Source organism: Oryctolagus cuniculus, chromosome 1 (genome assembly GCF_051225735.1).
Source record: "Oryctolagus cuniculus isolate XC-2025 breed Fujian yellow rabbit chromosome 1, ASM5122573v1, whole genome shotgun sequence".
Taxonomy (NCBI): domain Eukaryota; kingdom Metazoa; phylum Chordata; class Mammalia; order Lagomorpha; family Leporidae; genus Oryctolagus; species Oryctolagus cuniculus.
The window spans coordinates 81,329,811-81,353,670 of record NC_142867.1 but is presented as its reverse complement, the minus strand read 5'-3'; the positions used below and the strand labels follow the sequence as shown (position 1 = coordinate 81,353,670).

The 23,860-nt window shown below is 42.6% G+C and overlaps 1 protein-coding gene across 2 annotated transcripts; it reads right to left on the bottom strand.

Moving 5' to 3' along the window:
• Nucleotides 1–626: 626 nt before the first annotated feature.
• LOC149128483 (tripartite motif-containing protein 77-like) lies at nt 627–9,855 on the bottom strand. Of its 2 annotated transcripts, XM_089311945.1 has the most exons (5): nt 9,633–9,855; nt 6,736–7,111; nt 5,958–6,053; nt 1,912–2,017; nt 627–757 (listed from the first exon to the last, which is right to left on the bottom strand). In XM_089311945.1, the coding sequence occupies exons 2-5, from the start codon at nt 7,105–7,107 to the stop codon at nt 747–749; spliced, it is 585 nt and encodes a 194-aa protein (XP_089168071.1). In that variant the 5' UTR covers nt 7,108–7,111; nt 9,633–9,855; the 3' UTR covers nt 627–746. The 2 variants fall into 2 exon arrangements, 1 of the variants encoding a protein (XP_089168071.1); XR_016219424.1 differs by lacking the exon at nt 5,958–6,053 and having other exon boundaries at nt 627–2,017; nt 9,633–9,854.
• Between the last annotated feature and the right edge of the window lie 14,005 nt (nt 9,856–23,860).

Below are 23,860 nucleotides of genomic sequence, written 5' to 3'. Positions count from 1 at the left end.
CATTTTCCACTGGTATTCCAGGCCATAGCAGACAGCTGGATTGGAATAGGAGCAGCCAGCACTAGAACCAGCACCCATATGGAAGGCTGGTATTGCAGGTGGAGCCACAGCCAGCCAGCACTATGCCAAAGTGCCAGCCCCAATATATATCTTTTGTTATTTTGGCTATTATTTTTAAAATTAATTTAATTCTGGGAGAGAGAGAGAGAGAGAGAAGTAGAGATAGTAGAGATAGTAGAGATACAGAGATCTTGCATCCATTGCCTCACTTCTCAAATGCCTGAAATTCCATCCAGGTCCCCAGTGTGGGAGCAGAGGCACAAGTACTTGAGCCACCATGTGTTGCCTCCTAGTGTGCCAAATATCTGGAAGCTGGATGTAAAGTGAAGGAACCATGAAATGGACCAGACATTGCAATAGAGTATGCAGGTTTCCCAAATGGTGATTAGCTACTGCACAAACACTTACCTTATTTTAAGCTATTATTCATATCTAAGGGTCTACCTGCTATATGTGGGCTTTTTCTCTTTGTTATTTCTTTTTTTAAGGATTTATTTATTAATTTGAAATTCATAGTTACATAGAGAGAGAAATTGAGGAAGAGAGAGAGAGAGAGGTCTTCCATGTGCTGGTTCACTCCCCAATTGGTCGCAATGGCTGGAGCTGCACTGATCAGAAGCCAGGAGCCAGGAGATTCTTCTGGGTCTCCCACGCAGTTGCAGGGGCCCAAGGACTTTGGCCATTTTTCACTGAATTCCTAGGCCATAGCAGAGAGCTGGATCAGAAGTGGAGCAGCTGGGACTCGAACCAATGCCCAAATGGGATGCCGGCACTGCAGGCTGCAGCTTTTACTTGCTATGCCACAGCACCGACCACATTGTCTGGAAATTCTAACACGTATTCCTGTCTTCTTTGGCTCTTCATGGTCAATAATGGCTGCATCTAGTGGTGTCTGTGACTCAGTTGGTGGCTTTTTTTCCTGATATGCTGACCTCCTTAAATATCATTTGCTCTATGGAGTCAGCTTCCCTTACTCTTCTGATACTTTATCAACAGTAGTAGCAGGGAAGAGTCAGGCCCGAATCTACCCTCTTTGATAACTGAAAAGAAAATATGGCTCAAGCACATTTATCACACTAACTGATGGTTCCCATCTCCAAATAAACTCCTGGAATCAATGTATTGATGAATCCTGGTAAAAATAATATTCTGCTTTTATACTAGTAGCTTTAAGATTTTGATTAAGTCGTGCAGAGTAGCTCTAGTATAAAAATTCAAAGCTTTTGTTTTTTTACCTGTTAATCAAATCATCATAAGTGCAAATTGTCCAATTTTACAGAATACAGGACCAGAGTTTTGATTCTCAACAATTGAGTGCTTTCATAGGATAGCATTAAATGGTGTTTCCTTAAGTATCTCTGGACTGGCAAGATTTAAAGAAATGCCCAGAGGGTAACAGCATCTCCCCTTGCTTCAGGAATGGTACTAGCTCCAATTGATCAAGATATTAGCAAGGGGCCTGCACTGTGGCATACTAGGCTAAGCCTCCACCTACTGCTCCAGCATCCCATACAGATGCTGGTTCGTGTCATTGCTACCCCACTTCTGATCCAAGTCATTGCTAATGTGCATGGAAAAGCAGCAGTGAATGCTCCATGTGCTTGGACATTTGCACCCACATGGGAGACTCAGAAGAAGCTCCTGGCTGATGGCTACTGATGAGCACTGCTCCAGCCATTGTGGCCATTTGGTGAGTGAACCAGCAGGTGGAAGATCTTTCTCTGTCTATCACTCTCTCTTTTTGTAACTCTTTCTCTTCAATAAATAAAAAAAAAATCCTTAAAAAGATGTTTGTAGTGTGTGTGTGTGTATTCATTTGCTTCTCTACAGTTGCTGAAAAAATCATCCTGCCTTCAATTGCCAGGCTCTCCAAATGTCTGTGCTTTTCTTCATGGAGGTACTGATACAGTGTAGGACACTCAGCCTTGATCATCACCATCCGTAGGTTTATGAATGCCTGCAATGACATTTGGATCATTAGATCACGGATCGATTTGGTTTCATTCTGTCCTTATCTCCTCTTCTGCTTTGCCTTCTGCTGTAATACAGTTTTATTCCTTTATGCTTTTAGGTATCCCAGATTTTGTTTCCTTCTTCCTTCCCTCCCTCCCATCTTTCCTTCCTACTCATTAATTTTCCTGTATCATTATTTCCACATCTTTTCCTTGAAATTTCCATGTTTTCATGTAAATAAACCTTAAGATTGATTTGCGTGTGGTTTCATATGATATTGTATTCTCTGTTTCTAAATCTAAAAATCTGTTCTGCTCAAAGCTTCTCAGAAACTGACTGGACACTCTCAGTAAAAGAACAATTTACTACTTTAGTACAACTGATGGCATCAGACATGATCTTTCTAAATTACTTTCATTTCCAAACCCTATGTTCCAACCAGTGGTCGGTTCTTTGTGCCTCCTACTTCCCAAGGCTACTCTCACCTGCTCTTTCTCTAGACTACTATCTTGCAATATTTATTCTTGCTTTCTACCTCTGTCTCTCTCTGTCTTGAATTTTTCATTCATGTTTCTCTCTGTCCCCACCCCCACCCTCTCTTTTCCTTTACCTCCCCCTCTCCTTCTTTATAGGCTTTGTTTCTATTTTTTTGGTCTCTTTCTCTGAGTCTCTTTTTCACTTAATTGCTTTTTTAAAATGTCTCTTCTATTCTTTCTATATAGCCTTTAAACATGTGTAAATTTTGAGACCTACTTAGGGAAAAATAATAGAACAAAACCTCCTTTCCAAATGACCTCCTTCTCTTGCTAAAACTTTTATTTCCATCAAGGTCAGCCTTACTGATTAAATGCGATCTTACTTGCTGTCGCTCCCCCTCTTCGTGGAGGAGCAACACTGAACCCTGCGCTGTTCTTTCATCTGCTCGGCCCTCCCCGGGTTCGCCGCTGGTTCTTCCCGGGTTGGCCACTATCCCTTCCACCTCCGTGGAAGGGCAGTTCCCCCTGGCCACATTCCCCACTTCTGCAGGGGAGCGGCACTCCACCGGCTGGCTCTCTCGGGGGCTGCACAGGTGCTCCTTCAGCTAGATGTTCCCCTTAGATGTTCCTGGTGCATGTTGTCTCTCTCCTCCTTTATAGTCCTCTTCCACCAATCCCAACTCTGCCACCCACACACCGAGTACGCTGCTCTCCTCCAATCAGGAGCAGGTCCCACAGTTTATTGGTTGAACTGGAGGCAGCTGTGTAGAAGCTGTTTCCCTTCTCAGCGCCATATTGTGGGAAAGCAGGTGCATAGAATAAGTCTTAATTCCAGTAACTTAGTCTAGTCCGAGTTGCTCCCAGTTGCTCCCCTCAGATCCCCCTTTCTTTTTATTTTTGGCGTTGATACGCGCCTGTCTTTGGTGCCCCGCGGCACACACTCTGCTCTGCTTGCTAGAGTTGCCCACAGGTTCTTACAAGTCCTATCAATCAGGCAAACCGAATCCGGGTCCTCTCTTCGCCATGTTGTGAGGAAGTTTTTAGGCGCTGATGCGTGCCTGTGTTCGGTGCCCTGCAGCGCATGCTCTGCTCTGCCTGCAGAGGCTTACAAGCCCTAACAATCAGGCAAACCGAATCCAAGCCTTCTCATTGCCGAATTGTGGGGGAGACTTATTAGTGTTGGTTCGTGCCTATCTTCGGTGACCTGCAGCTCATACTCTGGTCAAGCTGCTTGCTGGTGCTTACCGCCTTAATCAGGCAGACCGAATCCAAGCCTTCTAATTGCTGTATTGTGGGGAGACTTATTGATGTTAATTCGTGCCTGTCTTCGGTGACCTGCGGCGCATAAGCTGCTAGCCGCCCGCAGGTGCTCACCACTTCCCTAATCAGGCAGACCGAATCCAAGCTCTCTCATTGCCATGTTGAGGGGAGGCCTTATTTTTCTCTATTTCTCTATCTCCGGGCATTCCTATCTCTCCCATTTTACTTCTACCTTCCAGCATTCCTATTTCTCTCATTTTACTTCTAAATTTCTGTTTCTCTTATCCCTGCGGCTTCCCGGCGGCGCTCGCCCCGAGGCTGCTTCCCCGCGCCTCGCCCCGCCGGCGGGTTCCCGGCTCTGCGCGCACGCTCCGCGGTCTCCACGCACTTCGCGCCCGCACCACGGCCTCGCGCCAGCCCCGCGCTCCCCATCCATTCACGCCCCGTGCTCTCTCTGCACGCGGCGCCTTCCGCGAATGTTTCCACCACCACCGGCATTCAGTCCAAGTTCCCCGGACTAACCTGGCGAATTTCAACCTGGCGGCCCACGTCTCTGCCTCTGGTTCCAGATCTTCGCCTCTTGCTCCCCGGGGTGACTTGAAGAATTCCAAGGTGCCTTATGTTTCCGCCTTGGCCTGCACTCGCAGCTTCATCCTCCCTAACATTTTTCTCTACCCGGTATGTTTTCTTAAGTTTTCTTCCAACAATATTCCTCTCATTTCTCCTGGCTACTCCCCACAGTCCGTATCCGAGTCCAAGCCTCCTCCAGGTTTCACTTTCGCTTTCAATCTCCTAGCTTCCCCGCCATAGTCCACATCCGAGTCTATGAAAGCTTTCACTTTCGCTTTCAATCCTAACTTCTTTCCCACAGTCCATATCCGAGTCTATGCCTAGGCTTTCAATAGCTTCTTCCGGCACCTTTTCCGTCCAGCTTTTCCCTAGGCTGTTTGCTAGTCTCTCTCTCCGATATTTTCCCTAGGCTGTTTGCTAGTTTCTCTCTCTTCGATATTTTCCCTAGTTCTTCCCGTTTCTTCCCTCCTAAGTTTCATATCCGTCCTAAGTTTCCTATCCGAGTCACGTTTCTTCCCTCCTAAGTTTTCTATCCGTCCTAGGTTTCCTATCCGAGTCACGGCACCATTATGTCGCTCCCCGTCTTCGTGGGGGAACGACACAGGACCCTGCGCTGTTCTTTCGTCTGCTCGGCCCTCCCCGGGTTCGCCGCTGGTTCTTCCCGGGTTGGCCACTATCCCTTCCACCTCCGTGGAAGGGCAGTTCCCCCTGGCCACATTCCCCACTTCCGCAGGGGAGCGGCACTCCACCGGCCGGCTCTCTCGGGGGCTGCACAGGTGCTCCTTCAGCTAGATGTTCCCCTTAGATGTTCCTGGTGCATGCCGTCTCTCTCCTCCTTTATAGTCCTCTTCCACCAATCCCAACTCTGCCACCCACACACCGAGTACGCTGCTCTCCTCCAATCAGGAGCAGGTCCCACAGTTTATTGGTTGAACTGGAGGCAGCTGTGTAGAAGCTGTTTCCCTTCTCAGCGCCATATTGTGGGAAAGCAGGTGCATAGAATAAGTCTTAATTCCAGTAACTTAGTCTAGTCCGAGTTGCTCCCAGTTGCTCCCCACACTTGCTGTGGCCAGGTGCGAGACCAACCCTTACTTTTTACAGGTTTGGACTATGCATTGCAACTCACCAAAAGCCTTCCTTCCCAAAACCTCACTTCCTTATCCATACATTTTGCATTATTTTCCACTCATCTGTTTGACTTATACATTGCATTTCCTGCCCCTGAAACATGTGTTTTCAGAAAGCCCTGAAACATAGGTTCTCAGAGCACCTAGAGCTCTTTACTCATAAGGGAACCCACAGTGATTCCTCCTTGGCCAGGATAAAGTCCTCCACTTATAGAACCACATTTTTATTTCATCCTTGCCATCATATTATTATTACCATATATATATATTATATTATGATATATCATAATATCATAGATATTGCTTTATCCCCAAATCAGGAAAATATTTTGTTGCACAGTGGGTTCAGCATAAAATTTCAAGGTTAGTTTACCCTATAGAGAAACATGTACTGCTTTTTCTAGTGAGCCCATTAGGAGATGTTATCACCTAACTCAAATTCTTTCCCTGTGTATTAGTGTAGTGCCCTTTCCCAAGCTGCTTCTGAGAGACAAGGGCTTATAAAACTTACCTGCCATGTTCTGATTATATTGGCCTCTTTGTTTAGATTCCTCTGATTTTTCTGTCTCTTTTTCCATAAAGACTTCATTTGCATTAGGAGTTTCTCCTGAAAAAGAAATATAAATTTGAGCACTAGAGAAGAAATTATAGTACTTTTCTGTTACTTGTAAAAGACATGTGGATATACCGAAGGTAACTCAAGAATAAAGACAGAAGAGAAAGTGGACATTTCCTCGAGAAGACTGTCATATCTGAGATCTCTCTCAAACCAAGAATAGATTTCCTGAATCTAATGTGACCCACTATCTGAGTAATACAGTACTGAAATTGTATGTAACCTGGTAAATTTTCAGAAGGGAATCTTACTTCATATTTTGTTTTCAAATGCTGTCATTTGTCTATGACACTCTGAGCAGATTTAGAAACAGTAACACTAGCTCATTGTGATCATGACTAAGTTAGCCAGTGACTGTCACGACCACTAGAAATTTATCTATACTGCTACTTATCCTGATATACCAGAATTCTAACATCATCATCTTTATCATCATTGCACATTCCTCTGTCTCAGCCCAAGAAAATTTAAGCTACAGGTGACCAGAGCTATTTGTAGGGTTTCTTCACTTCTCTATCTCCCATGTTCAGAATAATGACTAAGTCATGATAGTAATTCTGTTTTTTAATTGCACGAAAGGATAACAACAATAATACCTGGCATATCCTTGTTTTCGCCTGTCAGTTTCAGGTAAAGATCCACTCTTCAAAGTGTTTTCAGTGTCAATACTCACCCTGCAGTACTCAGCAGCCTGCTGCATTGGGCAGAGTCTGTGAGTGGCATGTTCTGGGGATGCAGAGCAGAGCACACACAGAAATTTCTTGTCAGTTTCACAGATGAGGTCCTTGACTTTCTTGTGTATCATACAGATTATAGTGTGAGCAGTTTGTTTCTCAGCAAATATAATGCTTTGCCAGTCTATTTTCTGTGATATTTTCTGACACACAGGGCAGCAAACAGGAGTTTGGACATCTTCCCAGAAGATGCAGAGACAGGGACTACAAAATCTGTGTCCACAGCTCATGGTGACAGGGTCGGTGAAATAGTCTGTGCAGATGGAGCAGATGAGCTTATTCAGGGAACACCGCAGGCAAAGAGAACCCATATTTCTGAGAAAACAAAAGGAAAAGATCATTCTTTACCCCTGGGCATGTGAGCTGAACTTAGAGCTAGAGCATCTTAGAAAAGGTCCTCCACACAATAGGAGGTTTTGCAGTTATAGAGAAATTTACCAAGAAGGCTCAAAGTGGTTCTGTATGCAGTTATGGAAAAAGAGGTTCAAACTGTATCTATTACAAAGTAAAATTTTCTTTGTTTAGCTGAATGTACCAACAAATCCTAGAGAAAGATAGTCCTTGGTGATCACCTGAAAAGTCATAGGGAATACGGGATCCTGGAGAGGGTGATGAGAGATCTTCTAAAACATATGAAAATAACTCTTGTGTGCTTACCATATAAGGGGTTGACATGAAGTTTCTGCTGTTCATTGATGCCCAAGTGAGAAAGACAGTACTAATATGGCATCATGGTTACAAGCACAGGTTGGAAGCTCAGTTGCCCAGGTTTGATTCCCATACCCATCACTTAGAGAAGCAATATATATGATAATGTACAAAATCATATCATAAATATTTAGGTACTGCATACCAATACATAAATTACACATGCATAAACACACACAAAGGGAGAGAAGAGAAAGTAGGTCCACACTTTGCACAAGATTTAATTTAATTATAGCAGCAAAATGATAAAGTAGGATGGAGAAGCGTGCAACCATGAGACAGGCAGAGTGGGGAAGGAGAGGAAGTATATAGGTGCTTAGGAGGAGGCAACAAAGAAAACAAGAAACAAAACAACAAAAACAAGCAATGGAGAGAGAACTCTGGTTTGTAGCAGTAATAACTGAATGACCCAGCAAGTCTTTTTAAAGCTCTAAAATTTGTGTTTGAATCCTTAATGGGAGAACTTTCTAGGACAAAAACACATTCGATAACAGCTGGGATAGATGTGTTATCTATTTCTTACACTCAGGATTCTAAGACTTCCATGGTCACAATTCACAGCAGCAACAGATCTCAAGAATTGCTACCTACATCTCACCAGCCTGGCTGAAGACCTTCAGCAGGAAATAGCCAGAGATCTCGGCCCAAGGACTCATAATCCAGAAGTTGGGCTTTAGCCATTTGAAAGTTCCCTCTTATAGTCCTCAATTGGTAGGGTTGGGACAAAAAGCTTCATTTGGGCTTTCAGAAAACTTCAAAATGAATCCATAGATTGATCTACTGGGGTCCTGGGCCTTGTTACAATTTTTAGTAAGAGTTTTTCAAAGTCATTGTGGGTCTCAGCTACACTTAGAGTGATAAGACATCTCTAGCTTCATGTGGACCCAATAAATAAATAAATTCTGGTGAAGATTCTATAAGGTATGGAGAAGTGAGTTCATGTGTCCTGGCCAGGTTTTTCCCAAACACTCAGCTGGGCACACATTCAGGGCTTAAATTTCCTTTGCTCAATGGTGCCATCACCTGTTACATGTCTCTGAATATAGCTCCTTTAATTAGTGCTCTGATTCGTAGTCCTCATTGTGGCAGACAGCAAGTACCCCAAACCATTAAGGGAGCCTTCCTTCAATATTCACCTCTGCCTCTCCAATCCCTCATTTCAAGGCCACTGCTCACAACAAATGCAAGGAAAAACAAACAAAAGATTTATGAATCTGTTTCATCTTTAAAAAACCTCTGTCTCCACTACTTACCTCACTCCAAAGATGAAAGTCTTCGTGAGGGGTGAGAACATCTTTCTTCCCACCCCGTCACACATGCACATGAACACACACACACACATACACACATATGAAAACAGAGTTTTTCAATGATATATAGACACCATAAAGATTAGTGATCAGTGAAATCTCTATAAAATCTATTTTAAGGATCTAAAAAATCTGCCCATCACCCATGATTTACTAGTATATGAAAAGTACAACTAATTTCATACCTTTTCTTCCCTTTCTCTCTTTTCCTCACTCTCCCTCTCTCAAATGACATAAAAGAAACCTACCAGTCAAAAGAGTGCATTTTAAAATTTTCTCCCTGTAGAACACAAATTTAAAGGATTTACAGAAAAGCAGTAAATATTAACAAAGTCATTTATTATTATGGAGTTAAGCATTCAATGACTACTTTATATTTTTGTTATTTGGTGTTTTACAAGATTTTTGCAAGTAGCAAAAAATGTGTGCCCCTTTGTAATGAGACAGCGAGTGTAGAGGGCCCTCTCTGTGGTATCCCAAGACCTGTGAATGACCAACGACCATGTTTCACTGTGAAAAGCAAAGCCTGGAACCTGCCGAGGTGCTCTGGAGCAAGTCTCCAGGTGTTCATGGTGCTTCTGCCCCCAATTCTGCTTCTTTGATGGCTTTCTCCACACACGATATTACCACTGAGGTGACTGCAACGGAGGCTTTTCCACAAGGGAAACTTGGTCCCAATTCCTTTATAAACAAGACCCAGAAATGAGGCTGGAACTTGGACTAAAGACTATTAAAGGTTTTGAGAAAACTACAGGGAAAGAAAAACAAACAGTTCTAGTGGTTGGGAATATCCAGCTAATACCGTGCGCTTTCCTCACCTTCCAGTCAGTGCTTGTCCTCAGCCAATCTCTGTTGTCTGCTCCTGTATGCCCACCCTCAAAGCCGGAACTGACACTGTCTCTCCAGAACCACTCACACAGGAAGGGGAGGAGATAGGAAGTGAATGAGGGCGCTTTCCTCATCACCTGTGCTGGGTTTCCTTTCAAAGGTAGATTCCATCTCAGGTTAACTTCAACGCTAATGGCTTAAACTACTTGGTGCATTGGAATCACCTGCAAGGCTTGTTAGACTACAGATCGCTGGGCCTCAACTGTGGAGGCTCCGTTCAGGAGGGTGGGGCCAGAGAGCTTGAATTTCAAATCAGTTCTAAGATGCTGCTTCTGGTGCTGGTCCCTGGACTGTATTTTGAGAACCTCTGACTTAGCTTAATGTTTATTAAAGATGATACTTCTAGGTTACACAAGGATAACCAATTACAATAGAATCTTGCTGGATAACACACCGCTGGAATTCCAGGATCAGGATTTTACACTTAGCTTGTGGTGGTGAGGAGAAGGGAATGGTGGGACATGCAGTCCCTTAAGGCCCTACATCTACAGCACCAGGGGAGGGCAATGGGATGCCTAGTGTGCAGCACACTTGCTTTCCAGGGTCTAAAAGGGGTGGGGAAATTTTTTCTTCCTGGGGACATTTGGATATTTAAAACATCTTTCACAGGCCATAGAAAACTATTGGCTTAAAAATTAGCCTGTTGAATTTCCACTCCTGCCTGCGGCTACCTTGATGAGGCCAGGCCAAGTGATTTCATGGGTCTTTCTTGTGGTCAGGGGCTGGATCTGCCCTGCCCCCAAACAAGACACAAGACGCAGCCCTGTTGTTCAGGAGCCCAGGAAGTCCCACCTTTGAAACATCCATTTCCCCACCTAAACCTTCAACCAAGAAGTGAGCAGGAAATAGGCCCTCACCATGAGGATTCTCAAAGTGTGGTTCTGTCAATCTTGTCTTTTTTTAAAATTTTTTTTAACTTTTATTTAATGAATAGTAATTTCCAAAGTGCAGCTTATGGATTACAATGGCTTCCCCCCCATAATGTCCCTCCCACCCACAACCCTCCCCTTTCCCACTCCCTCTCCCCTTCCATTCACATCATGATTGATTTTCGATTTTCTTTATGTATAGAAGATCAGTTTAGCATACATTAAATAAAGATAATTGCTCCCTGAACTCTTGTTTTTCTCTGCCTTTACAGGATAGTTTTCCAGGGGCACTGTGACAAGCAATATTACCCAAGACTGAAGGACAAGCAGCTATGAGAGTCCAGATATTTTCTGCTAAGCAAGACATTAAAGAGATTTTCAAAAATAGAAAACAATGCCACTGCCCTAATTTATTTATATTTGTGGTTTTAGAAAATGTACTGTTTCTCACAAAAATATTTTGCTATAGATTATAGTGTTACAACTTATTTCAAATGATCAGTAAATACATATTAATAATTTTCTAGTTTTATTTTAGAACATGTCATTAAGGAACCCATTTAGCCAATGCTCTTGGGGACTCTCAATTATTTTGTCAGCTTAGTTGTATAATTGACATACCCTATGGTTCACCCACCTCATGTACACAGTTTGATGATGTTAATATATTTTTCTTAAATTTACTTTATATAACCAGTACCACTTCCTATTTTGGAACATGACATTCTCCTGAAAAGACCTCCCTTGCCCATTTAAGTTAGTCCCTACTCCATTTCAAAGCACCAGGCAACAACTCTTGTGCTTTCTAGTTTTGCCGTTTTAGAAATACTATATATTTCATTACACAATATATAATTCTTTGCATTGAATTTCTTTCACTTATTACAGTGTTTTTGAGATGCATAATTATTGTGTTATTTTATTCTTTTTTGCTGAGTGTTACTCCATATTAGGCATGTACTATATTTTATATGTCAATTCTCCAGTGAATGGACATTTAAATTGTTCCCAATGTTGGGCTACTCTGAATGATATTGCTATGAAATTTGGATGCATGTTTCTAATTTATTAGGGTAGTAGTTTTGGGTAGTTACTTAGGGGCTAAAGTGCTGGATTATTTGGTATTAATACTTGATTTTTTAAGAATTAAACAAGTTTACAGGAACAAACTGCTTTTCAATGTGGCTGTACATTTTCGCCAGCAGCACTTATCTATAGGAGATCCAGTTCCTCCACTTTCTCACCAACACTTAGTAGTTTCAACATTTATTACTTTACACATTCCAATTTTAGAGTACTATGGTAGGATCTGATTGTGGTTTCAATTTGTTTACATATTACCAATAATTAAATGATGTTGATTGTGGGGAGCAACTGGGAGCAACTCGGACTAGACTAAGTTACTGGAATTAAGACTTATTCTATGCATCTGCTCTCCCACAATATGGCGCTGGGAGAGGAGGAAACAGCTTCTGCTCAGCTGCCTCCAGTTCAACCAATAAACAGCAGGAACTGCTCCTGATTGGAGGAGAGCAGCGTACTCAGCGTGTGGGTAGCAGAGTTGGGATTGGTGGAAGAGGACTATAAAGGAGGAGAGAGACAACTTGAATGAGGAACATCTAAGAGGAACACCTGTGCAGCCCCTGAGAGAGCTGGCCGGTGGTGTGCAGCTCCCCCGCGGAAGTGGGGAAAGTGGCTAGGGGGAACCGCCCTTCCACGGAGGTGGAAGGGATGGTAGCCAACCCGGGAAGAACCAGCAGCAAACCCGGGGAGGGCCGAGCAGACGAAAGAACAATGCAGGGTCCTGTGTCGTTCCTCCATGAAGACGGGGAGCAACAGTTGATGAATGATTATATCCTTCCTTGCCATTCAAAATGAGCCTTAGTGAGTCATCTACTCAAATCTTAAGCTGTACAATTTCCTGGTTGGATAATTTGTCTAACCATTGAGTCCTAGCAATAGTTTTGATGCAAATCCTTTATGAAAATTATGTTTTACAAATGTCTTTTACCATTCTATGCCTTCTCTGCTAATTCTGTTGTCTCTCAAATAATAGATTTTTAAATTTTTAGGAATCAACTATGCATTTTTTCTTCCTGGTGCTACATGGAGAAGATATTTGTAAAACACAAAGTCACTGAATTTTTTTCTATGATTATTTCCAGAAGTTTAATAATAGAAAGTTTACATTCAGACTAATGATCCATTTTGAGTTTATTTTTGTTATGTGTGTAATATGGGTTTGAGGTTCAATTTTGGATATAAATTCCAAATATTTAAACAATATTTGCTAGAAAGATTATTCATCACTTCTTTGAATGATCTTGACACCTTGGTCAAAAATCAATTGATCTTATATGTGTTGTCTATTTTGTTCTGTTGTGCATATTCCTATATCTTGCCTTGCACTAATACTACGCTGTCTTCATCACTGTACACTTTGAATACAGATAATGTTAATCCCCCAATTTTCTTCCTTTTGAAAAGCATTTTATTTTTAGCAGATTTACTGAAATATTAGTCATACAGCAACTAATTCACCCATACTAAATGTATAGCTCAATGATATCCAGTACATTTATTTAGTTTTATAATTATTACCAAATCCAGTTTGGGAACAATTTCATTATGCCCAAAGGTTGTTTTATGCTGTTACATACAATAAATCTCTTATGCTACCATAGTCCAGGGCATCCACTACCTATCTCTACAGAAGTACCTGTACCTCTGGTCCTTCCATATACATGGAACCATACCACATGCAACCTTTCCTGTTTCCTTTTAACTCAGCATAATGTTTGTGAGTTGATCCATGTTGTGAAATGTATGAGTATGTCACTAATTATTTATTCATTTTGCTGTTCAGTTTTTCAGTGTATGATTATGCTACATTTTGATGATCTATTTAACAGTTGAGGGACATTTAGTTTTTGAGCTTGTATAAGTGATGCTATTATGCATATTTCAGTTCAAGTCTTTGCAAATACATGTGCTTTCATTTACCTTAGGATGATACTGAGGGAGGGAATTCCTGGGTTCTCTGGTAAGTTTATGCTTTATAAAACTTTCATTTACTTTTTATTTTTAAATAAAATTGTTAATACTTTAGATTCTCAAGTTTGCAGTAAATGCATGATAATTATTACAACACAATTCAAATCAACTCTCATGATATTGCGATATTAATACAAAGAGAACAGCTTCCATTTCGTTCATGGATACATTTCTGAAACTATGATAGTTCCCTCTTTCCTTCTTTCTTTTTCATTTTTTGAGACAACATTTTTAATTTACATTATAGTCCAGGGCTTAATGTGCCACTAAATAAAGTGTTCAACAAGGGAAAAGTAAAAACACCATAGTTTAATAGGAATAGAGGTAAGGGCTATAAACAATAGCCAAATGAAAAGATGTCCATGTCACTCATGCAGTATATTTCAAAATAATCAAAATCATTAAATCTATAGAATTGTATGATTCTGTTTTATGGTTTTTTTTGTTGTTGTTGTTGTTGTTGTTGTTGTTTTTTTTTTTTTTTGGTCAGGCAGAGTTAGACAGTGAGAGAGAGAGAGACAGTAAGAAAGAAATGTCTTCCTTTTTCCGTTGGTTTACCCCTCAAATGGCTACTATGGCCAGCGCACTGCGCAGATTGGAAGTCAGGAGCCAGATGCTTCCTCCTGGTCTCCCATGCAAATGCAGGGCCCAAGCACTTGGGCCATCCTCCACTGCCTGCCCGGGCCACAGCAGAGAGCTGGATGGGAAGAGGAGCCACCAGGACAGAAACTGGCCCCCAAACCAGGACTAGAACCCGGGGTTCCATGCCGCAGGCAGAGGATTAGCCTAGTGAGCTGCAGCGCCGGCCTTAAGTATATCATTCTTAACCACTGGCTTGATAAAAATATAAAACAATGTTTGCAGAAACTATTTACAGCAGTACCAATCACACAGGCATTTACTTTTTGGTTTCATTTTTCTTTTTAAATTTTAGTTCCAACATATAAGGGAGAACATGTGGTATTCATCTTTCAATGTTCAGCTTACTTCACTCTGCATGATATACTCCAGTAACATCTGTGTGGATGCAAAAGGTAGCACTGCATTCTTTTTAAGAGCTGAATAATATTCTATGGTTTTCCTTATCCATTCATGTGATGATGGACACATTGGTTGCTTCCTGATTTTGGCTATTGTGAACAATGCTGCTATAAACATGGTGGTGCAGGTTATCTCTGTGGTACAATATGTATCAAATCCCACTCAGTAATGGGATTGCTGGATCATATGGCAAATCTATTTCTAGTTTCTAAAGAAATCTCCATACTGTTTTTCAAAGTGGCTTTACTAATTTACATTCCCACCAATAGATAAGAGTTCACCATTCTCCACATCCTTGCCAGCATTTGTTAGTGTCCTTTGGTTAATAGCCCTTCTGACAAGGATGAAGTGCTATCTCACTGTGATTTAGACTTGGATTTACTGGATAGCTAGTGATATTGAGCATTTTTCATGTATTTGTTGACTATTTGTATGCCTTCTGAGAACTGTCTATTGCCCAATTTCTTCAAGATTTATTTATTTATTTGAAAGTCAGATGAACAGAGAAGGAGAGGAGAAGCAGCAGCAGCAGCAGAGAGAGAGAGAGCACGAGAGAGCGAGAGAGCTCTTCCATCTGCTGGTTCACTGCCCAAATGCCCAGGAGCCAGGCCCTTCACCCAGGTTTCCCACATAGGTGGCAGCAGCTCAAGCACTTGGGCCATCTTCTGCTGCTTTCCCAGGTGAACTAGCAAGGAGCTGAATTGGAAATGGAGCAGCTGGTGCTCAAACTGGTACCTATAATGGGATGTCTGCAGGCAGCAGCTTTACCCATTAGGCCACAGCACCAGCCTCTGCCCATTTCTTAATTGGATTAGGCTTTTGTTATTCTTGAGTTGCTGATACATTCTAGACAATAATCCTTTTTCAGGTTGGTAGCTTGCAAATAGTTTTTCCCCTTCTGCTGATATCTCTTCACTCTATTGATTGCAGACATCAGAATCAAGTTGTATTTATCCCAGAAATGCAAGGGTGGTTCAACATTCACGCATCAAAAAATGTCATTAATGTCCTCAACAGAATGAAGAACAAAACACATATGGTCATCTTAATAGACATGAAGAAATCATTTGGTAAGATTCAGCGTCCTTTCATGGTAAAACTCTGCCCAGATTGGGTGCAGAAGGAACTTACCTCAGAATTACGAAGGCTTTACATGACAGATCAGCAGTCACTATACTACTGAATGGGAAAAGCTAAAAGTTCTTCCCTGAAGATCTGGAACAGGAAAGTCCACTTTCATCACTCTTTGTCAATATAGTACTGGAAGTATTAGCAAGAGCAGTTAGGGAGGATGTGGTGGAATGAGAAGGCCATGCCATGATGGCCACTGGCAAGCGAGCGTCAGTTACTGAGGAATGGCTTTGAAACCCACCTGGCAATGGAGCCTGCCTGGCAACAGGCTATGATTGGATGGCTTTGAAAACTGCCTGGCAACAGGCTGTGATAGGTTGGGGAATAGACCGCCCCTTGACCGGATTGGCTGGTCTTGACTATATAAGCTTTTGTACTAAATGAAATAAACGAGTCTGTGGGGTGCTTGTCCCAAGTCCACTTTCACCTGACTCCCGGGGTCTGTGTGGTGACTCCGCGCCACTTGCCCTCACCACACTCCTCCTCTCAGAAATGAATCCACTGCAATATTGTTGAGAAATCAATTGCAACAGGAGGAGAAATAAAAGACATCAAAATTAGGAAGGAAGGAGTTAAAATGTCCACATTTTCAGATTACATGATGCTGAACATGGGAAAACATAAATACTCCAGCAAGAAGCTGTTAGAACTAATGAATCAATCCATTAAAGTTGTAGGCTACAAAATAAACATACAAAAACAAGTAGCTTTTTTATGAACTCACTAAAAGAGATATCCAGAAGGAAATCTCATTCACAATAGCAACAAAACTATTTAGGAAAAAAAATTTAACCAAATAAGTGAAAGATATCTACCATAATTTTATAAAACACTGATGAAAAAATTAAAATTTTAATTAGGTTTTAATGGATTAGGTATGCTGTGTAAATACAATTCTATGAACATAATGATGTTCCCTTCTCCCTTTCTGTCCTTCCTCTCCCTACCTCCTCCTGTTTTTTTTTTTTTTAGTTTTTGAGATAATATATTTTTAATTTACATTACAGTAAAAGGGCTTAATACTTCCCTGAGTAAGAAGTTTAACAATTAAAAAGCAGAAAGACCCTAGTTGAGTGGGAATATAGACAATGACTATAAACAATAATTGAACAAAAAATGACCATTCCACCCATACAGAGTAAATTATCAACATGATCATTAAAACTATAATAGTGTAAAATTCTAAAATCACTGGTTTGACAAAGGTATAAAACAAAATTTCACAAAGCTATATTTACACAACTGGAGGACATAATGTTGAGAGAAATAAGCCAGACACAGAAAGACAAATACTTCATGTTCTCCTTTATATGCGGAAGAATGTACAAAAGGAAGGATGGATGGATGGAAGGAAGGAAGGAAGGAAGGAAGGAAGGTGTTTGTGTATCAGTTTTGCTGAAAATCTCGTTAACATGCTCTTTTTTTTAACTTTTATTTTGTAAATATAAATTTCCAAAGTACAGCTTATGGATTACCGTGGATTCCCCCCCCCCCATAACTTCCCTCCCACTTGCAACCCTCCCATCTCTTGCTCCCTCTCCCATTCCATTCACATCAAGATTCATTTTCAATTATAGTTAACATGCTCGTGATATAACTATAAGAAAGTTGTTCAGTAGAATTTCTAGGTTTTATTGTGATACATATCTGGACTCAAAGATAATAGAGATACAAATCTTGCATTAAAAGTGTTTGCAATGATTCATATCCAGTGGCACAACTGTTAAAGAGAAAGTAGAGGAGAAGGTAGATAGGTAGTTAGATTCCCAAGATTTCCTTTATGTGACTATGGCCAGAAAGTTACTGTAAATATTATTTTGTGGAGTTCCAGAAACCCAAAGTAAATGCTCCCTTTAGATGAGCAATTTCCCACTGGGCTTCTACATTCACCATAAAGTGGGGGTAAACCAAACTTTCCAGAGCCTAGTTTGGAGGAGAACCACCCAGCAAAGCAGCAGCAGCAGGAACTTTTGCCCACTTTTCACCGGTAAGATTGAGGCCCTTGCTTTTGCCTCCAAGGAAGCTACAGCAGATTCTCAGGGTTGAGAAGTGAAATTGACCTGGATTGTGACCCAGACTTTTCAACATTGTTGTCCTAGGGGCTTGCCACTATGCTAAGATCAGACCACTCAAATGTTAGTGCAAAGCTCTGAAGGGGCTGGCACTGACTGCAGCTGGAGATAGTGGGTAGTGTTTGTGGATGAGCAGCAAATTATCCTTCAGTTCAAACACGATGATAATCTGTCTGGCCCTTATTTGCTTTTGTTAGTTCTTGTAGAACAAAGTAAACTATTTTTCTAGACCTCTAGGGAAAATGATAATACCTCAAACTGGCTTTACATAGAAATTTGACCCTTTAAGACACTGGGATAAAATTTAGCCACAAGGGGCTGGCGCTGTGGCACAGTGGGTTAACACCCTGGCCTGAAGCACTGGCATCCCATATTGGTGCCAGTTCTAGTCCTGGATGCTCCTCTTCCAATCCAGCTCTCTGCTGTGGCCTAGGATAGCAGTGAAAGATTTCCCATGTCCTTGGGCCTCTGCACCCGTGTCGGGGACCTGGAAGAAGCTCTTGGCACCTGGCTTTGGATTGGCACAACTCTGGCTATTGCGGCCAATTGGGGGAGTGCAACAGTGGATGGAAGACCTCTCTCTCTCTCTTCCTCTCTCTGTAACTCTGTCTTTCAAAATACATGAAAAATTTTCAAAAACTTTACCCACAAGAAAGTTGGTGTTTGCTTGCTTAACCAGAGTATATGATGTCTCATTTTTTAAAAGTAAAGAAAAATACAATAGAAGGGGTAGTCTTCTTTTAAAGATGATGTGGCCTGTTTTAAAAACAATTTCAGTGTCTTCTTCCAGGTCTTGTAGTTCTGGTCTGAAGTGTGAAAAAGTTAATTGTATTTTATTGCCTGATTTATTTTATCTTTGTATAGCTATGAGTATATGTATTTCACTTTATTATTTTTGTTAGGTATTTTAAATATAAGTCAGATAGATCTTATTTATCTTTATGAAGTCTCTTTGAAAAATAATTAAGTAAATGTAACCATCAAGGGATGGGACATTATTGAGTCTCTAAGGACAGAACTGGTTCTCAGATCAAGCAGTCACCATGTGAGTGAGTCGTACAGCTGACATCTAGATCAGGTGTCCCCACCAGGACACTCAGGACAGACAGCAGCCAAGTTTAAGAGGGAGGTGAGATTCTGCTCCTGCATCTGGCATCCTGCTACTTAGCTCCAGAGGTAGATGGGGAGGCAGAGGAGGCTTGGAGTGCTGGCATTCTGTATCCCAGTGCCAGCTGAAGTCCCATCTACTCTGTTTCCTATCCAGCTTCCTGCTTGTGTGTGAGAAGACAGCTGATAATGGCTCAAGAACTTGGATCCCTGCCACCACCCATGTGGGAGTCCAGGATGGAGATCCTGGCTCCTGGCTTCTGCCTGGCTTAGCCCTGGCTATCTCAGCCTTTTGGGGCATGAATCAGTGGATAGAAGGTATATTCCTTCTCTTCTCTTCTCTTCTCTCTTCTCTCTTCTCTCTTCTCTCTTCTCTCTTCTCTCTTCTCTCTTCTCTTTTCTTTCTTTCTTTCTTTCTTTCTTTCTTTCTTTCTTTCTTTCTTTCTTTCTTTCTTTCTTTCTTTCCCTCACTCTTTTTCTTTTCTTCTCTCTCTCCCCCATATACTCATTTATGTCAATATCTTATTTTTATTTATTTATTTTTAGTTTTTTCATTGAACATATTCAATATAATTCATAGACACAGTTCTGTGAGTGTAATGGTTTTCCCTTCCTCCTCCCTCCCTTCCATCCTCTCTCTCGATGTCTTGAAACATTACCAAAAAAAGATACATGGCTTGTGCCAGAAATTCGGTTTTCATCAAAGCTGCACCTGCAACGTGATCACACGTGGGTGAGGCCAGTAGACAGAGGACCCAGGAACTTGTGGTGCAGTGCAACTCCCTCTTTCAAGGACTTTGTCACTGGAGAGTCTGTGGAAAGCCTTTGATGGATTGGATACTGGAAAGGATTTCTGCATGTTAAACAAGAGGGCCTTGTGGAGGAGTGTAAGAAATCCTGGGGGCTCCATGAGAGGCTGGACAGTGGCAGGCAGTGGTCAGGTGTCACCACAGAGCAGGACACTGTCGGAGATGTCCCTCTGGGAGCCTTTCCAAACTCTGGGGCTGAAAGTCTGTGGGGTCTATAGGTTCTGATTTTTTTTTTTTTAGGCTATCTGGGTTGTCCCAGACCGGATCCTAGTTCTGCAGTGTTCTGCCCTTGCTTCTGCGGAGTCTGCCCCTTCTCAGCGGTGAGTTCCTGGGAGAATCCTTGCACAAAGGGAGTCCTTGCCCAGAGCAAGTCCCTCTTAGTGCAGACTCCAAGGGGCAGGGTGAGAGGAGCCTTGGACTGGTTGAGAGCTGGGCTCCTTCTCATCTGACATTCAGCTCCGTGCCCCTATGCTGGCCCCCAGCGGTAGCAGGTGCAAGCTACTTACTGGTAGCCTTTGGAGCACTGCTAATCTGCTCAGCATGGCTGGCCCAGCAAAGTCCTGGGCACTTCTACCCCAGGCTGAGAGCAAGGAAAGGGAAAAGCGTGCATTGAGCCAGGCGGGATCTGCACTCTGTTTCTTGTGATTTTCTCCCAGTTCCAGCTCCGGTAGGTCTACTGAAGTGGTGCTTCTGAGTCGGCTATCAAATGTCAGAAGAAATGTATCTGTGGCTGAGTCAGCAGGGCTCCAGATCCCAGTCTGTCACTTGGGTGGAGAGGGAAATTGGCTGTGTTCTCAGCACCTGTTCCCTGTTATCCTGGTATCATTTCAGTCAGCCCGTGGTCTCAGGTCAGAGGCAATTGCTCTCCCCGGACAAAGAAGGTTGTGACCAGTGACCTGGAGGTAATGACGGGGGGGGGGGGGGGGGCGGGGCGGAGGTTTGGAGGGGGGAGGAAAATGACATTGTGTTGTGGGTGCCCTAGAAACACACTCTTGAATTCGAGCACTTTAAGAATAAGTTATTAGTAAGGAGGCTACAATTACTGCCGAGTCCAGAAAGGATGCCAGAGTGAGGACCCGAAGGCAGAGGAGCAGGGATGTCAGAGCTGGCGGTGCACAGGGATGAAGGAGCCTGGCTCGCTCCCTTTCCCTCACTGCCTCTCAGTTTACTTTGTTCTGCAAGAACTAAACAACTAAACTGGACTCAAAACCGGCTGCAGTGTGAGGAGGAAAGGCAGAGACAGAGATGGGAAGAAAACAGGGAGGAGGGCTTTGGAGGTGGGGAGGAGAGGGGAGAGTCGTGTGTTGTCGGTGTTGCCGGTTCCTATCATTTTCTGACTCTTGGCAGCAAGGAGGAGCAAGTTGAGAGGTGCAGTGGCCTCTTGTCCTCCAGGACTGCAGAACCTGTGGGGGATGATGAGGCTGCCTGTGTCCTGGAGACTCAGGCCCTTGAAGGATGTGACCAGCAGCCAGGGCAGCACATCCTACCTGATGTCTGCCTGCATTAACCCCCAGGGCTTGGGTGTGGTCCCCAACTCCTTCCTCTGCTTCCCCCTCTACAACCCTGCAGTCCCAGCACTCTGTGCCTGTGCTCAGGGTCTGTTTAGGGAAGCCTCAGCCCCTGGCTGCTGTCACTACTGCCCTGCTTGGCTTCTGGAAGAGACTGTGTGAAATAAAATTCCTTTAGCATATTATCAGATACTGTGCGTAAGTCCATCATTCCAAAAGCAACATAGTTTATGTTTTATTACCATTTCTTCTGGATTTTTTTGGGAGAAGGATAAGGAGGGAAGAAAAGTGCTTAGAAAACTAGCATATTAACTGAAAAATTAGAGAAGATTTCTTTGTATTTATTTATACGTATGTATGTTAATCTGCATTTCAAAGGTTGTGCCTAAGTCCTCATAGCTAGTTCCATTGTTAGCCTTTATCATTCTGCATGTGCAGTGTGGAGCCTGGTGTACCTGTTTGGAGTTTACAAGTCAGTCTCACATTCTGACATGGACTGACAGCTCATGATTCATCCCTCTGGTGACTCCTGAGGCAGTGCATGGGCACAGTCTCCTGACATCCTGAGATGACTGTGACTTTATTTTTAAGCCTGCCTTCTAGGGATTGTCTGCCAGAACATAGTAGCTTATGGTTAACTCAGAAATGTCCTTTAGGTTTTAAGCCAACAGTGCTCACAGTTCTTGGTTGAGGCTCAGTGGTCTCTGCATGCTCTGAAAGTCAATTATAGGGGCTGGCGCTGTCCAGCTGTTGCAGCCAACTGGGGAGTGAACCAGCGGATGGAAGACCCCTTTGTGTGTGTGTGTGTGTGTGTGTGTGTAACTCTTTCAATTTGATAAATAAATCTTTAAAAAAAGTCAACCATAATGCTCATTGCCAGCAATTGGGTTAGCAAGGGATGAGTGACTGATATCTCCTTTCATTATTTCATTTAATTGTTGAATTTTTCTTTGGTTTCCCTTTTCAACATTCCGTAATCCACCACCCAAACACAATTTCTGAATACTTGACTCTGTGTCATATTTCAGACAGGATCTACTGACATGAATCCAGTAATATGTTGAGCTTGCATTCCTATCTCTGTTTTTAGAAAATTTATCCATTTATTTGACAGTCACAGTTACAGAGAGAGAGGCAGAGACAGAGAAAAGTGTCTTCTATCTGCTGATTCGCTCCCCAGGGTAGACACAACAGCTAGGGTGATACCAGACCAAAGCCAGGAGCCAAGATCTTCTTCCAGGTCTTCCACATGAGTGGCAGGGATCCAAGTACTTGGGCCATCTTCCACTGCTGTTCCCAAGCTGTGAGTTTGGAGCTGGATCAGAATTAGAGCAGCTGGAACTGAAACTGGTACATATATGGGATGCTGGCATCGTAGGTGGCTTTACCACATTTCTATCTTTATAACTATATCTCTGAAAGCAAAGGAGTCACAGACTATAGCTAATAGCTATATTTCATTTTTTTAGATTGATTTTACTTATTTGAAAGAGTTACAGGGTTGGTGCTGTGGTGTAGCAGGTAAAGCCACCACCTGCAGTGCCGGCATTCCATATGGATGCTGGTTCAGGTCCCAGCTGCTCCACTTCTGATCCATCTCTCTGCTATGGCCTGGGAAAGCAGTAGAAGATTGTCAAGTCCTTGGACCCCGCACCCACATGGGAGACCTGGAAGAGGCTCTGGGCACCTGGCTTCAGATCAGGGCAGCTCTGACCTCTGCAGCCAATTGGAGAGTGAACCAGTGGATGGAAGGCCACTCTTTCTCTCTCTCTGTAACACTGACTTTCAAATCAATAAATAAAAATCTAGAAAAAAGAAAGAAAGAGAGAGAAAAGGAAGGAGAGAAAGAAACAAAGAACGAAAGAAAGAACGAAAGCATAAAAGAAAGAATGAAAGAAAGAAAGAAAGAAAGAAAGAAAGAAAGAGAGAGAGAGAAAGAGTTACAGAGAGAGGTAGAACCAGAGAGAGAGGTCTTCCATCCCATTCGCTGGTTCACTCTCCAAATGATCACAATGTCTAGAGCTGAGCTGATCTGAAACCAAGAGCCAAGAGCTTCTTCTGGGTCTCCCACATGGGTGCAGGGGCCCAAGGATTTGGGCCATCTTCTACTGCTTTCCCAGGCCATAGCAGAGAGCTTATCGAAGGCGGAGCAGCAAAGCCTTGAACCGGTACCCATATGAGATGCTGGAGCTGCAGACCAGAGCATTAACCCACTGTGCCACAGTGCCAGCCCCATAACTACATTTCTAAGTTTGTAAAACTAATACCAAGCACCACTTCACAGTACTAAATCTATTATCATAAGGAGCACCAGAAAATAGATCATGGTTTTACAACATATATGCCTAATATGTGGGTATTCATTTAAAAAAATATTTACTTGAAGTTGGTATTCAAGAGAGAGGAGAGAGATCTTCCATCTGCTGGTTCACTCCCCAGATGGCTATAATGGCCAGGACTAAGCCAGGTGGAAGCCAGGAGCTTTCTCCAAGTCTCCCATGCAGATATCTGGAGCCTGAACATCAGGGCAATCTTCCACTGCTTTACCCAGGTCATTAGCAGGAAGC